General features: G+C 45.4%; 1 protein-coding gene across 2 annotated transcripts in view; it reads right to left on the bottom strand.

Annotated features, from left to right (window-relative positions):
* PLXNC1 (plexin C1) overlaps positions 1–16,189 on the bottom strand; it is a 144,388-nt gene that overhangs the window by 102,780 nt on the left and 25,419 nt on the right. For both annotated transcript variants that reach the window (XM_028105497.2, XM_028105498.2), the window contains exons 3-4: positions 10,724–10,858; positions 7,210–7,310 (exon numbers count right to left, since the gene is read on the bottom strand). In XM_028105497.2, coding sequence (XP_027961298.1) covers positions 7,210–7,310; positions 10,724–10,858 — 236 coding nt within the window. The remainder of the gene's footprint in view (positions 1–7,209; positions 7,311–10,723; positions 10,859–16,189) is intronic.

The raw sequence follows: 16,189 nt of genomic DNA, 5'->3' as shown, positions 1-16,189 counted from the left end.
CTGATTGACTTATTTTGCTTAGCAAAATACATTCTAGCTCTGTCCATGTCATTGCAAATGGCAAGATTTCATTTTTTTGATGGCTGAGTAATATTCCATTGTGTGTGTGTGTGTGTGTATGTGTGTATATTTAAATATATATATACCATATCTTTATCCATTCAGCAGTCAAGGGGCATTTGGGCTCTCTCCATAGTTTGGCTATTGTTGATAATGCTGCTATAAACCCCAGGGTGCCTGTACTCCTTTGGATCTGTATTTTTGTTTCCTTTGGGTAAACACCTAGCAGTGCAATTCCTGGATCATAGAGTAGTTCTATTTTTAACTTTTTGAGGAACCTCCATACTGTTCTCCAGAGTGGCTACACCAGTTTGCATTCCCACCAACAGTGCAAAAGGGTTCCCCTTTCTCCGCATCCTCACACCACCTGTTGTCTCCTGTGCTAATTTTAGTCACCACCTAATTTTAATGCCACCTCCTCTCTGAAGTCTTCCCCAACCTTGGTTACAACTAATGGCTTCCTCCTCTGCATGTCCACCAACACAATAGCTAACATTACTTGAGTGCTCACTAAGACCCAGGTACCATGCCCAGGTCTTTATGCACATGATCTGATTTAATCTTCTCAGCCACCCTCTAAGGTATTATTAGCCCTACTTTCTGGAAGAGGAGATTGGCACAGTGAAGATAAGGAACCTGCAAGTCACAAAGAAACCTGGATTCAATCCCAAGCAAGCCAACACCAGGCCCTGCACTCTTCTTCCTCGCCTGGACTGCCAGAGTGGAAGTCACCCCCAGCATTGCTGTGCATCCAAAACAGGCCACCACCACCCCCCATATCCCTGCTCAGTAATGACACCCTTGTCGTTCTGGTCACCCAAGCCAGACACCTGCAATCCTTCCTCTACCATCTCAACACCAAGGTCACTGTTTTGCTGGGAAAAGAACAGGAACTCACCCCACTGCACCCTCTGAGACTCAGCTCTGGCATCACTCCCAAGTCCTTGCCCCTCCGACAAGTTCTCATCCATTGGGTTCCAATCTAGTGCCTAGTCCAATGCCTGGGACACAGTAAGAATCCATCATGTGTTTGGGTATCACTTCTTCATTGTCTTTATGAAGACTTAGATCAGGGAGAAAGAATACGTCTTCCAGAAAAACAGTGGCCATGGCCACCTTGATATTTTATTTTTCATTTTACAACCCTATTCTGAGTGTGTCACACTCAAGGGGGAATCTAATTAATCACCAAGTCCTGTCAATCCTGTCTCCCAAATAGCTCTTGAGTCCATCCACTTCTTCCCATTGCTACTATCATCCCTCTAACCAGTTCCCCATCTCTCGCTGGTTTAAAACCACCTTCTAAGTGGTCTGCCAGCATCCAGCAGGGCCCCTCTAGTCTATCTTCACCAGAATGCTTATTCTAAAACACACATCTCATCTGGTCACTCTTCTAATTAAGCTCTGCAATAGCTCTCCAAAGTCCTTCCAACAAAATGGAAATTCTTTAACACGGCTTATAAGGCCAGTCCTCCACTGCTCCTGCCTACCACGCCACTTTCTCAACGGCTCCCCCCTCCACCCCGTACCACAAGGCTGTTTGTTTGCTCCATCCACACTGAGCATCAGGCCAGGCACTCCTACAGCTCCCGGCCTTGGCACACCCGTTCCCTCAGCCTGTCACCTGCCTCGGCTTTATCTGGCTGATATCTGCTCACGCCTCAGGTTCAGCTGAGACATTTCTTCCTGCAGCAAACCTTCCCTTACTATGAAGGTGGGCTAGATGTTTTTTATGTGCCCCGTGGAATCCTCCACTGCCTCTGTGCAAACCCTTATTATATACGCTATGTACTTATTGGTAGATTGGGAGCTCTTTTACTTGTTAAGGTAGACTGGATTGTGTGCCTAGCTCTTCAATCTCTCCTGTACTAGAATGACCCATCCCTACCCTTTGCCCTATTTGCATAGTCTCCCACTAAAGTAGGCAGAGCATATTCCCTGCCCCACTGACGCTGGGCTTGGCCTTGGGCTGTGCTCGCCAGTGGAGTACCAGCAAACACGACATGAGCAGAGGCTTTGCATGTGCCGCCCAGTTGAGCACGGCCTCTTGTCCTTCTGCTTGCTGTCTACCCGGGCAATGGTATGTGCAGGATGAGAGATGTGTGAAGACGACCCGAATCAGCCTCTCCACCAGCACCTTGAGGCAGAGGACATCCCTACCCCCAACCCCAACACTGGAGCGGACCCATGAACAAGAGGAATAAATGTTTTTTCTTTTAAGCCACTAAGAGTTTGTTAACACAATATCACTGGACCAGAAACCTGACTGATACACTGGCCTACGTTCCTCACTAGATTGTAGGCTCTATGTAGGCAAGAAAGAACTCTGACCCGAGCACCCAGCATAGGCCTCATCACATCACAGGTGCTCAATAAATATTAGTCAGTTGGATGTATGACTGAATGAATGCATGTGGGCTATTCACATGGCTAGCATGTGAATTCCTTCAGGCCAAGAATGGCATCTGATTTCTCTCAGCAACACCTAGCTGTCTCATTTCCCACACTGTGTTCTTGGTAGATACTCGATAAATATTTGTTGAAACCAAATAAATTGGATTTTGTGGGCTGGCTTGGGACTGAGTCCTTAATTTATGACATAGTTTCTATGGGAAAATGTATTCTGAGTGCCAAACAAACTTGCAAATGAACTTTTGGAACCTCACCCGTTCATTGGTTCAGGATTGCCAGTTTTGTGGAAATCCATAACTGAACACATGTGCTATGCTTTGCAATATGGGAGAAACTGAGAAACTGCTTCCAAACCCAAGATATTCAGACTGCAAAAATTCGCTTTCCACCCACACAGACAAATTCAGCACAGGTTGGATTTGAGTTTCCAACAATAAAATACTAGACATTTTAGAGCTCATTGTTTATCTAATTGCTTTTTATCTGCTTATACTAGATGCCTATTCTTAACACCCGATCAAAAGGAAGTTAAGATAGTTTTCTTGCCCACCCCCCGCTCCCAACAAATCCATTTTCTAGACACATATGCAAGAAAGCTCAACCTTCTCAAAAGGGAAAATAAATTATTTTTCTAAATAAATCTGTGACATTTAAAATAAACACAGTGGGATGCTCTACAGTTATAAGAAAACATCCCCCTTTAGAATTCCTAATTTTGAATGGTACTGGGAACTCAATGAGTCACAGATCTGAGGCTTAGTTTTATTTTGTCTTAGGCCAGAATCAAGCCAGTTTTAAACCAAGTGATCTGATGTGGCAGGGAAGGGCCATCAGTCTAGAATGTTCTATATTACTTAATGCACAAGTCTCAACCCACCACTGGTAGAGTTTCTCAATCACTCAATCTACTTCATTCACTTAACGTATATTTTTTGAGCATCTAGTCTGTGTCAGGCACTGTTCTAGACTCTGGGGATACAGTAGTGAACAAGACAGACAAGGACCCCCTGTTTGTGGAACTTACATTTTAACAAGAGAGGAGGAGAAATAAGATCATTTCAGACCAGTGACGGGGCCGTGGTGAAAATAAAACAGCGAGGTGTTGAGTGAGGCGAGGCCACTTCAGACTGGGTGATCAGGAAAGCGCCAGCCACAGAAAGATCTGGGGAAGAATATTCTAGACTAAGGCAATAACAAGGGCAAAGTACCAGAGGCAGGAACAAGCCTGGTATAGTCCTAAGTCAGAAAGAAAGCCAGTGTGGTGGGGTGGAGTGAACAGAAGGGAGGGAGGCATGGGAGGCACAGAAGGGTCAGACAACGTATGCAGGTCCTGTAGTAAGAGAGTCAGACTGGATTCTAAGAGAGAAAGCCAGGGCAGGTTTTAAAGTGGGGAATGACATGACCTGGTTTAGATTTTAAAAGCACCCTTCCTCTCGGAGAGTACTGGGACAGGGGTGAGGGAGCAAGAGGAGAACCAGGGGAAGCCTGAGTCCTAGTTTTATAGGAGGCTAGAACTCCTAGCCTGTCATCACTAAATGCCCCGGCGTCTTCAACCTCTTCTCTGACCATTGCCCTTACTTTCTTGTGCTTACAAAACCAGCCTCTCCCCTGGGGATATAGTTTCCTCGAAGCCAGCTCAGGGGCTGGCTGCTTCCTCTCACTTGTCCTAAGTGTCCTGCTTGTGTCCTGCTGCCTTTTCTGGATGCTTCTTTCCTCCCCTTTTCCAAGCCTGCCCCCTCATTGTGCCCCAGCTTGGAAGCTCAGGCAGTCACGCCATCAGCCCACACCACCCCGAAGCCCTCCTTGTTGCCACCATCTACAGCTCACCCCCACCCCTGCCAATTCCTTCCTTTTCTGGACTATTTCCTCCAACATTGTTTCCAAGGTCAGTCTTGGGGACTGTAATTTCCAAACAGAGGATCGATCTAACACTCTGCTACCTCAGTTCCTTGACCCGCTCCCTACCAACAACCTTGTCTTCCATCCTACTTCAAGTACACAACCGTACCCTAGACCTCGTCATTACCAATAGCACCACCCCATCCACGACCTCCCTACAGTCCAACTACTACCCCTTCCAGTTCCCCAGTTCCAACAAATCTCAAATCCAACCACAACCTTCCACGCACAGATCCTGCCCCCTGTTCTCATCCCTCACTCCCCTCCTTGAAGTTCATGTCCAGCTGAGAGCCCAGAGTCCACTACTTTAAGTAAAAATATCCATGTCAATACCATCGTCCATGCCTTGGATACACCCTCAGTTCCTAGGCCCCTCTCCCCTCTCTTGATGTATTTCCTGCAAAGTCCTACCTTGCTAAATCTAGCTCTCCCCAACTCTATGACTACACCAGCAGAGCTGAATGCAGACTTCGAAAGCAAAACCACACTGAGTGTTCTCGCTTCAAAAGCAAGACCACTGTCCTCAACGGGACCCTCCTGCTACCTGGCAATCATTCTGTATTTCCCAACTCCATTCTCTGTCCAGCTCTCTTTCCTACCTTCTCTCACTTCTCCCTTCAAACCTCCAGCACTTCTTCCCCCACCTCACTCTCACTGGTCTGAAGTCACTGAACATGACCGTAAGCAATACAAACTGATGCTGCACACACCTCCCCCACCCACCAGCCCCAGGACCCACGTTCTGCACCTTCCCTCCTGTGACCAAGGATGACTTGCTCACCTCCTGCCCGAGGCTTGCCTCCCCACGCGTACGCTAGATTGCATTTTCTTTCATCTTCTGAGACACAACACTGCACAACCCCCCTTTCTCTTTCTTGCACCATCAGTTTCCCCTTTTCTACTGGAACTTCCCCAATAGCCCCAAAGCACACAGTGCTTTCATGCATCTTAAAAACAACAAGACCCTCTGGATTTTACTTTCTCCTCCAGTGTCTGCTCCATCTTTCTGCTGTTTTCCTCAGCAAAGCTCCTCTGAAGAGTTGTCTCTGCTCTGCTCTCTCCTTAGTTTCTCTGGCAGCGTTAGCACCACTTGCCACAACAGCCCCTGTCATGGTCACCAATCATCACCTGCTAAGTCCAGTGGATCAGTTCTCTTCTCTTGCCCAAACTCTCAGCACCATCTGGCACAGCAGACTGCTCCCTCCTTTCTTGCCTTGGCATAATGGAAGCCACCTTCTTCAGTCTTTCCTCTTCCCTTTCTGGCTGTTCCCTCCCCCTCTTCATCTCCCTGACCCCCAACCACTGCACCACCTCTGTGCTCAGTTCCCCAACTACTGCTCCCCTCAGTCGACATGGCCTCCCTTGTCTGGTCTTCAGGCTTCTTTACATCCCATCTAGACACATCTAACCCCCAAAATTCATCTCACCAGCCCGGACACCTTGCCCATGAGCTCCAGACCTGTGTTTGCCAAAATAGTAGCCACTAGCTCTGCGTGGCTAATGAATCCCGGCCACTGCTACCGAATTAACCCCTGCAGGGAGCTCTGCAAATATAGGCAGGGAACCTACCTAAATGGAACAGGTGGGAAAGAATACCGCAGAACTGTGTAGTGGGTGTGTGACGATGAAATGCTGTTCATGATCAGTTAATTTCTTTAAACTCTAGACTCGGGCAAGCAACACGAAGGACACATTCCTACCCAATTACAATTATACACGAGCATTTTCCCAGCCCTGCTTCTTTTGTCTGCCAGTGATTCTGAGGGCAACAGCCCCGTGAGGAAGCGCAGCAAAAGGCAAGGGCAAGTATGCGGCTGGCTGCATCGCAGCTTTCGGCTTCCTCGGGGAACTCCTAATTAATTCCATCCCCACGTTTTTAGTTTGTTTCCTGAACCTCTTGCTTCATTGCCCTGGGCTTCCATCCCCAGAGGGGCCCCAATTCTCTTCCCAGTCCTCTCTTTTATCCCCAAACTGCCCCCTTGTTCAGCCTTCGGCTTCTCTTCACCTGTTCTACTCTTCCTTATCCTTTTTCACCTTTAAAAACTGAAAGCACCAAAATGACAGACACTGTTATGGTTTGGTTTTGTGGGGGTTTTTTGTTTTTTTTTTTTTTTTCTTTTTTTCTTTCTTTCCCTGCCCGAGCTACAGCTCAGGCGCTCTCCTCCTCGCTTCTGTAGCGGGAGCCCGAGTACTGGGTTGCCATGGCAACAGCGAACCCAACCAGGCCGGTCCCAGCGACGCTAGGAGCTGCCTAGGCGGTCAGGAAGCCGCTACAAGTCGCCCCAGAGCCTGGATGGGTCCTGACCATCGTAATTCAAGACCAGGCTGGGCCCATTGTGCCCGGAGACCCAGATCTCACCGCAGGCCCGCAAGCTGTACGGCGCACTAGGAGACAGCACCATCAATAACGAGGCTTCCCCCGAGCCAACCGCATGCGAGACATTATGAGGATCCCGATGGAAATTTTCAAACGTCCCTACTCTTTTATCTCCTCTTAGGGAAAACCTTTTGCCTCTCTCCCCGGAGTCTTGGAGAAAAAGTACAAGCAGAGCGGACATCTCCAGCCTCTCCTTCCTTCTGTCGCAGCCCGGCCCGCGCCCACCCCCAGGATGGGCAACCCTGAGCGCTCCGGTCCAACCGGCTCGCGGCACGGGCACGGCTGGGAACATCGCTGGGAATGATGATTACCCCACAGTAGTTCAGTCGGCGGCCAAGAGCTCAGTTCCCCCAGGTCACTGGAACGGGTCCTCAAAGCAGGGCAACAAGTGTTCTGCCGCATAATCCTTCCCCGCCCCGCCCCCCCCAAAAGTGAGTTGGTGAGAAAGAATCAGGAAATACCTTTGTGGCGAATGGCACCAACCGCAGTGAGGGTCTGCTGCCGTTAAACACTCCGTACAGGATTGATGTTTACTGCAGTTGGCAACACGAATTCTCCTCACCTAAAAATAAAGACCACGGCGCTTCAGACGGAATTATAAGCAACACCAGAAAAACGGCAACACCTTATCTGATGAAGGGCCACAAAGAGCACATTTATCAACTTGAACTCGGAATGTCTCCGTAATGACATGGGGCAGCAGTCCTCACAATCCCCTGGGGAAGCTTTTGAAAGTGCAGATCCCCAGATACCCTGCTGCCCCCGCTGCGGAGACTCCTGCCGGTAGGTCTGGGACCCAGCCTAGGAGTCTGTATTCTCCGGTGCTCTCCCAGGTGAGTCTGATACGCAGTCAGGTTTCTGACCGGCTAATATGATTTCCAAAGGGGCCATGGAATCAGGTCACCTGGTCCTCACACAGAGACAGCTGATGTATGGTCAGTGGTGCTTTGGAAATGAGCATCTGGGGATGGCAAAGGCTCTGACCCAGGAGTGTCAGCACAAGGCTGGCGCTGGACATGGACATGAGGAGAATCCCACACCCCCACCAGGGTAACTCCATCGCTTCAGCTCCTGGCTCCCTTGCTCAAATTCCCTCCGCTGGAGTTGAAAAGAAAAGAAACGGGGAGTATTCAAATCACTGCCTGCCCCTTGAGCTGCCTCTTCCAGTTGTCAGGAAACAGCAACCTCACAGAGCAGGTGCCCGTGCTGGGCAGACCCAGGCATCTGAGACAGTCCGTCAGAGCCTGGAAGTGGGGTGGCAGGAGGCAGAGAGGACCCCAGTGTCTCATGGCACATTTTCTGCAGGCAAAATCCCACAGCAGGTAGTAAGGAAACTTGCAGAACTCATTAAGCCAGGAAGCTGTACATGCTAGAAGGTAGAAGTAACTTCTTTAAAAGGTTAGAGAAACGGAGAGTTCTAGAAAGGGTTGGTGAGGAAAATAGGCTATCCTGAGGAGTATTCCTCAATTCTAAGTTGACTTCATGGAGGATACACTTGTCCATTTCTCACATCCTCAGTGTTGCTGAAAGATGCGGGGGCAGATCACCAGCCTGAGCCAGAGTTGACCAGAATGTGGCTCTTTCCTTGTAGCTTACACAACATCTTTTTAATGCTGGGGGCAGGGGTGGTTCATAAATACGTAATCTCTCTAACCTTGTTTTCTCATCTGTGAAATGGTGATGGTGCTGCTGACTCCATGGGGTTATTACACTGTCTGGCACATACTAAGTGCTCAATAAATGTTGGCTATTGCTATTGTGTGAGGAAAAGATCCCACAGTCCAACAAACATGTGAAACCTTATATTGAAAAGGCAAATAGATTTCCTTAGAACAAGGCTTCTGAGAGCCTTTGAATATGCTGAGCTTCATGATACTCTAGGAGGGGTAGAGTCAGTAACATCTCCTCCGAGGGCCACTTTTGCCCAGAACACTTAGTGGAATATGAGTCTCTAGAACATTCTGTGAGAACCATTATACAGTGTACTTAAACACACAAACAACATAACTCTATGTAAAAGAGAGAACACTGTAAGTACTTACAGTGGATCTGCTTCTCTAACTTAACACATTATAGTGACTATTCCACAGGAATGCATAAATCTTCATGTGGTTATTTTTAATGGCCACATATTCTATGGATGTACCGGGGCATATTAGTTTGGCTGTTACTATCTCCCCAAGAGTCTGGGAAAGAACCTTCCTTAGGTTTTGCCTCTCTAGGGATTATACTGGCTCAACCAGAATCTTACTAATAGGATCCCCAGCAGTAAACCTAAGTGAAGAATGTACAAATAACTGGCTTTGATGCCCAGTCAAAAACTCTCCCTAGGACTTCAGGCTTTGAATGACCAGAGGCTAAGCAGTTTTTACCTTCACGAAAGTGAGGACCTGTCAGCTATCCATGGCTCTCCCAGTGGTTCCCAGATTAGAGTCTTGAGTTCCGAGGAAAGTAGTAATGAGAATTTATGAGCTATTCACAATGTTTCAAAAAGTTGAATGGAAAAAACATGCACGGGCCAAGCAAGACCTCAAGAGTCTCTGCTTTGGGCTGGAATTTTATCAGCTCCGTGTGGTAGCACAGTCTGTTCCCCGGCTGGCAGTTTTCAGATGCCCTTGATAAATAAAGCCTGGGAATGGGAATAGTTACTTGATACATGCAGTCTGTGGAGCAGACAAAAATCTTTCAAGTGCAGGAAGCCCAGGGAAGAAATAGAATGGAGAGTGTTGAGTGGTGAAACAAGCCGCTCAAGAAGAGTCTATAGGGTGAACAACTGGTTTACCAATGTAGACCACTGTCCCTCCCAATGTGGTCATTCTGACATAACTGACTTTGCAACGTGCAAAGGGCAATATGGCCTTTCTAGGAATTCTGGAGACTACAAAGTGCTTGTGTACCTACCTTGTGACCATAACAGCACATGTAGCTTGATATCATTGCCATTCCCCTTAGAATGAGAGACAAAGAATGGAAAGTGGGGGTGGGCCAAGGGCCGCTGTTATCCCATTATATCATTCCATAAGTCTCAATGATTTCCTTTGTACTTTGTAGGTTCTGATGGCCATGGGTCCAAATTACCATGCCAGAATAGGCTGCTAATTTGCACAAGTTTGGGATCTGATCTCGTTTATCATGGGCTTTAACGTCAGCCCAGAGTTTAAGTCCCAGACCTGACAAGGCCTAACATACATACATATATATACACACACACACACACCCCTGAGCGAGTTATCTAACCTAAGTCTTAGGCTCTTCATATATAAAACAAGGGTAATTTTATCTCATTAAATTATTAACATATTTCCCCAACATTGTTTTTATAGGTGTGTGTGTACACAAGCACAACTCTATGCACGTAGAGAGACCATATTTAGAATAGTAACTAGTACATGGTCAATAGTGATTGAATAAAAATTAGTTTTCTTTCCTTCCCTTGGTGAAAGCACTTTGTAAAAATGAAGAAAATGGAAAAAGATATTCTCTTTATTTCAGTAAGCAGAAGCAAGAAGATAAACTAGAACAGCCAGATAAATTAAAAGAGGGAGGGTGAGTGCCATATATTTCCTGGTTCATGAATGTGTATGAGACTGTGGCCTGATATTAACCCCAAATTCCAAAGCCAATCCCATTGGGTATATTCATAAATGCATCTAACCGTTCAGTGCCCACACAGTAAATGTGTAAATTCAGTTACCTTGCTGATTATGCACCCATTTGCAAGCACACCCTCTTCTGAAAAACTTGGCATTGGAAATACAGCCAATAATAAAATTGTCTAAATAGGTAATATTTCTTGCTTACTCACTGACAGTAAGGTTTTTAATTCCATGTCTGTGAGCCACTGCGGGTCTTCTCAAAGCCTGCAGCAGTGTTTAAACTCGATAGTTCAAAGTAAAAGCTTCACTACTAGATAATGACATTAATTAAACACTTTTTACTCAGAAGTCAGAAGCAATAGTTAGCATTTTTACCTACCTCTTTCCCGGCTGTTAGATAGATGTAGATATTCTTCTTAGGATGAGGAACCAGTTTGTAGAAAACAGGTGTTTCTTCTTTGATTTCATAAATAACCTCTGGACAATTTGAAGTCAAATTCTCACCAAGAATAACCTATTTTTTTTTTCAAAAAGAGAAATACGATTTCTATTAAATATGTCAAACAGCAGGGTGGCAAGACTTGTAGCTTAATTCCAAAACCACGTGCTCTTTTACTCACTACATATATGGGCTGAGGTACCAAGTCCTTAAGCATCTGCTGTCTCAGTCTTCCACAAGGCTGCTAAGAACAAGCACAGTCGTGCGTGCGTGCGTGCGTGCGCACGCACACACACACACCTCCCCCAAACTTGGGTGCTGGGGCAGTATCCTCACAGGTGGAAGCTCGAAATCCACAATTCCCTACCCCTTCTGGCGTTACAAGAAGCTACAAGAGACGGCTCACTTAATACTATGTCAGGTGATCTTAAAACCAAAGGAAGTCAGCTTGACACAGACTTGCACAGGTGGCTCTGATTCTCCCATACGATTCTACATACTTACACATTTTAAAGTAACCGGGACAACTGAACAGGCCCAGATAGGTAGGTATGTGTTTATATATAAAATATAGCTAAGTGTGGTTTTGAAATTGGACACACCTGAGTTTCACTCACCTCAATAAATGTCTACTGAATAGCCCCTATGTATCTGGCATGTTCTAGAGTTTGGAAAATGGCATTGAACAAATGAGTGGAGGGTGTGGGAGTAGAATCCTACCCTCATAGAATTTGTATGTGTGTGTGTGCGTGCATGTGTGTGTGTGTGTAGGGGAGTGGTGGCCAACAATAAGTAAATTATAAACTCTATTAGAAGGTGATGTAGGTCAAAATAAAGTGGGGTAAAGACATAAGGATGCATGTTCAGGGTAGGTGTCATTGACAGGTGATATTTAGGTAGCTACTTGCAGGAGATGATGGAGTGGGTCATTTGGATGTCTGGGTGACACAAGCTCTTGGACAAGCAACCCACTGGTCCTGAGGCCCTAAAACCTGAGGTGACCAGTGTGGCTTGAGCAGAACAAGTGAGGCAGAACGCAGTGGGCAGTGAGGTAAGAAGTATGTAACATAAGTTCTTGTAGGACCGTATAAAGACCTTACTCTTACTCCAGGTGAGAGAGAGGGAACCACTGCAGGGTTTGAGCAGAGCACTGACATGGTTAGGGGACAGGTTGGAAGCATGAGTGTGAAGATGTGTCAGGAGACAATTACCAGAGTCCTGGAGAAACAGAATGGTAGCTTGAGCTCAGGTGTGTGTCTTGGCTCTATGCTTTGAGTACGATGTGCTACCTTGAACTAGTAACTTACTTAACCTTGCTGGGCCTCAACTTTCTTATCTCCAAAATGGGGCTAAGAATGCCTTTCTTATATACAACTGTTAAGGACCAAAGAAGAATTATGAAAGATGCTTAGCACGTAATAAATATACAGTGGATGTTAATGTTAGTAGACTGCAAGCTCCTTTTGAGTAAAGACCACGTCTTAATGTTCTTTATACCATCCCCTTGCCCAGTGCAATACTTTCAAAATCGAAGGTGTTTGATTATTTCTTCAGTTTGAACACATCCATATATGATATCCACATTTGTGTCTCTACCACTGAGAACAGCAGTGATGTTGGGCACATGGTTGTAAAAGAAAAATTGGCACCTGAGACTCTTTTCAGACAAAGTCTACATTCATGCGTCTACTGAGCAAGAACAAGCCTGTACCACATATCCTGATGGTAATTACATATTTGCTATTTTATCAAAGACTCCTTATCATTTTGGTACATGGAGCATCTTCCTGCATGTGCCCCTGCTCCCAGTACCTGGGCCTGAGTCTGGTTTTGTCTTGCAGTGGTGACTTCTTTCGCATCATCTGCTCTGGGTCATGTCCACTTGGATTTGGTACAACTGGTAGCTCACTAGGAGCCCATGAACTGCCACTAAATGCAGGAGCAGCTCTGCAAGAGTCAATCTCAGTAACTAAAATAGGACTTAAAAAAAAAAAAAGTAGCTGCAGTTAGGTCCCAAGGGAGGTGGAAAAGGTCTGCACCTCAAGTCTTTTAAAAATGACAATAGCTGCGCCATTCAGTTGGTTAGCCACCAGCCACACATGGATATTTAAATTTAAATTTAACTTAGAATGTATAACTTCCCTTACACTAGCTGAATTTCAAGTGCTTGCTAGCCTCATCTGGCTAGTGACTACCATACTGAAAGTACAGATACAAAACATTTCCATCATCATGGAAAGTTCTGTTGGACAACATCGGCCTACCGAGAACCATGAATGCAGAGAAACATCGGGCAGGCACTGCCCAAGTGCGGGCCTGCCAGGTTCTTGTCTTCCCATCTCTAATTCATAGTCCTTATTAATCAGCTCAGAGAAAAACAATTGATCAGGTTCTAGAAAGTGGTCACAGAGAGGAAACAGGAAGCCAGTTAAAAAAATTTTTTGATAAAAATGTTCTCAAGTGCAGCTCAAGAGAAGAGAGGTTGCCATCCAGGAGGAATTCATCACGTCAAAGGGATCACTGGGCAGAACCACCTATGATTTGTGCCAATAAAACCAAACCTGAATCTAATCAAGGCTTCAGTGCGAACTTTTAGTATTAGGAAGCAGAAAGGGGGGGGAAGCCGCTGAATGACACCACAGGGAAACAAACAGCCAAATCCACAATGTGAGACATTGGACAAGACAACAGACTTCATTTCTCCAGTCAGTCAATGGCAGTGGCTAAAGGATGGGAGGGGGCCACTCTAGACTGAGAGAGACAGGGTAGCCATGTGTGATTTGAGGACCCTGTTTGGATACCAGTTTGAACAAAAATAATTTTCAGAAGATATTCTTGAGCTAATGAAGAAAATTTAGCTATGCAAACGCAATATTAGGTAACTCTAAAGAACGACTGATAACTCTGTTTCTTTTTTGTTTTTGTTTTAGTACTTTATTTTATTTTTTGTTATGTTAATCACCATACATTACATCATTAGTTTTTGATGTAGTGTTCCGTGATTCATTGTTTGTGTATAACACCCAGTGCTCCATGCAGAACATGCCCTCTTTAATACCCATCACTGGGCTAACCCATCCCCCCTTGACTGATGATTTTGTTTTAATAGCATCATGGGAATGGTTACTTAAACTGCCCGTCGTTTTTTAGAGATGTGTAATGCAACACAGGGGGGTGAAATGCCACAGTCCGGGATATCCTTCAAAATAAAAACGTAACTTACAAAACATCACCACTCATCCATTTTAAGTGAGTTAGGAGCTACGTTGCAGTTTTTATCAGGACTTTGGAGCACGGTTGATGCAGATGGGTAAGGGCTGGCAAGATCTAGTTTGGGGGAGCTTTGATTCACCTGAAGATGAGGCACCAGAATTTTCTCTGGAACTCCGAATTATGGCAGGAAAGCCTTTCTGTGGTACTGTGTGTCAGGCTTTACCAACCAGTTTCCTAAATGAGCTACCTAGAGTGATTTACACTGAAATCTTGTCCTGATAACTATGGATGCTGGGCTGAAATTGGTTATGTTTCATTGATGGTGGGAGTGAGACTTCCTTGAAAGGTAACTGGGCATTATCTGTCAAAATTATAAAGCACATACCCTTAGACCCCACAGCCCCTCATATGTATGTTGAATGACATATGTACATGGAGATTTAGTGCATCACACATTATAAGCAAAAGACTGAAACAACCTAAAGGTCCAACCGTAGGGAGCTGATTAAATATAGTATAAACAGTATAGTACTATTTATCCATAAAAATAATTAGGAAGCTTTTTGTGTATATGTCTAACACATTATATTGTGTGTGTGTACCTATACATATACAGCATAAACATGTTCATATACATATATAGCATGTTTAATACATTGGATAATTGACGAAATGGGAGAAAGACTATCTTCCCCCTTTGGCTTGCAGACATAGATAAAATATCTCTGGGAGGATACCCAAGAAACCCATACCCGTCTGCCCCACAAGTCAGGAACATGTGACTTTCACTGTCTATTCTCCTGGTTCTTTTGAATTTGGAACAATGCCAGTGTATTATCTTAGAAAATAAATACATAAGATTTAAATTTGAAAAGTGAGGGTGAGTGGACCAAATTGCTTTTCTTTTGGCTAGGTTCTGCAGAGAAGGATCTCCATAACCCCGAAGACAGGACAATAGGAGTTTCTCACAAGGGGGCCCAAACATGCTACATGGAGGGGCTGGGGTCTCTGCCGCCGTGGTTCCCTCTCAGGTGACTCCAGGACAGGAGAGCCACGGCTTTCTTTCCCCTCTAGATCTCTATTAATATCACCTCCTCCCCCTCCCATCCACACAGCCCATCCCAGGGGCATCAAAGCAACACTTGGATCTTCTAACTGCAAAATTCTTGTCAACATCAACACAGAAGAAAGCCAGCAAGACTGGAGCACGGGAAATGTTCCTTCCTAAGCTCAGTTTAGCTGGGCAGCTTTGGAGAAAGAACTCGATCCGTGAAGTGATGCAGGAAGTCACAATGAGTCACAGAAACCCAAAATGGGTACAGTTTTGTATAAAAGCAACTCATCCAATTCATACACGTTCCTTGGGCATGATGTGGATTTTTATCTTTTGCTTCGAGAATTCCCCTTTAATATAGCTCTAATCTGAAGTCAACCTGAGCCTCTGCCAGGCATATTCTCATTTATCCCTTCATCCTTCGAGTCTCAGATGTCACTTCCTGTGAGCAGCTTTCCCTGGTTGCCTTTCTACCTTACCCCACTGTCGCTGTCTACCCATCAGTCCATTTCCTCCAGACCACTTACTACTGTCTGAAATGGCTTTATTGCTGATGAAGTCAGTTATGTATTTTCTGTCTTGTTCTTCCCATCACGAGAGCAAGGGGGTTGCCTGTTTTATTCATTTTTGTATCCTCGGCACCCAGGATAGTGTCTGGCACATTAAAAGGTGCCCAATAAATATTAAATGAAAAAAACGCTATTAGCGTTCAAGATTTTTATGAGACTCTTCAGAATTTTTCCAGCTGAAGCTTGTGTAGAAAACAAATTTTCCCCGATAGAGAATTTCAGTTTGTGTCAACATATTGTTTCTGTTGACATCTTCCTGAAGCCTCATGGTAGGCTATTAACTAGCCTTGGGATTTTTGTTGCATACAAAAAAACCTCCCAACTCCAGTCCCAAAATGTGTGGTGTGTGAGACTTCTACACCAGACAGTTACGTTTCAAGTTCAACACCACCCACGGAAAGGACAGCCTGCTGAGGAAAATGGTGGTGGTGGGGGGGGGGGTGTAGGAGAGAAAAATTAAACAAAAGACTATTTCTTTTCTCTTTACCATTACCACGACAGGAAAAGCCATGGGTGTTCAAAAAGCTAAAATATATACTACAAATTTCTTTCCTTATGCCTCCCTCTGTG

Source organism: Eumetopias jubatus, unplaced genomic scaffold (assembly GCF_037043125.1).
Source record: "Eumetopias jubatus isolate StellerSeaLion01/CBP00866 unplaced genomic scaffold, mEumJub1_p1.0 scaffold_8, whole genome shotgun sequence".
Taxonomy (NCBI): Eukaryota; Metazoa; Chordata; class Mammalia; order Carnivora; family Otariidae; genus Eumetopias; species Eumetopias jubatus.
The sequence above is the reverse complement of the archived record's forward strand: the minus strand, read 5'-3'. Positions and strand labels throughout refer to the sequence as shown.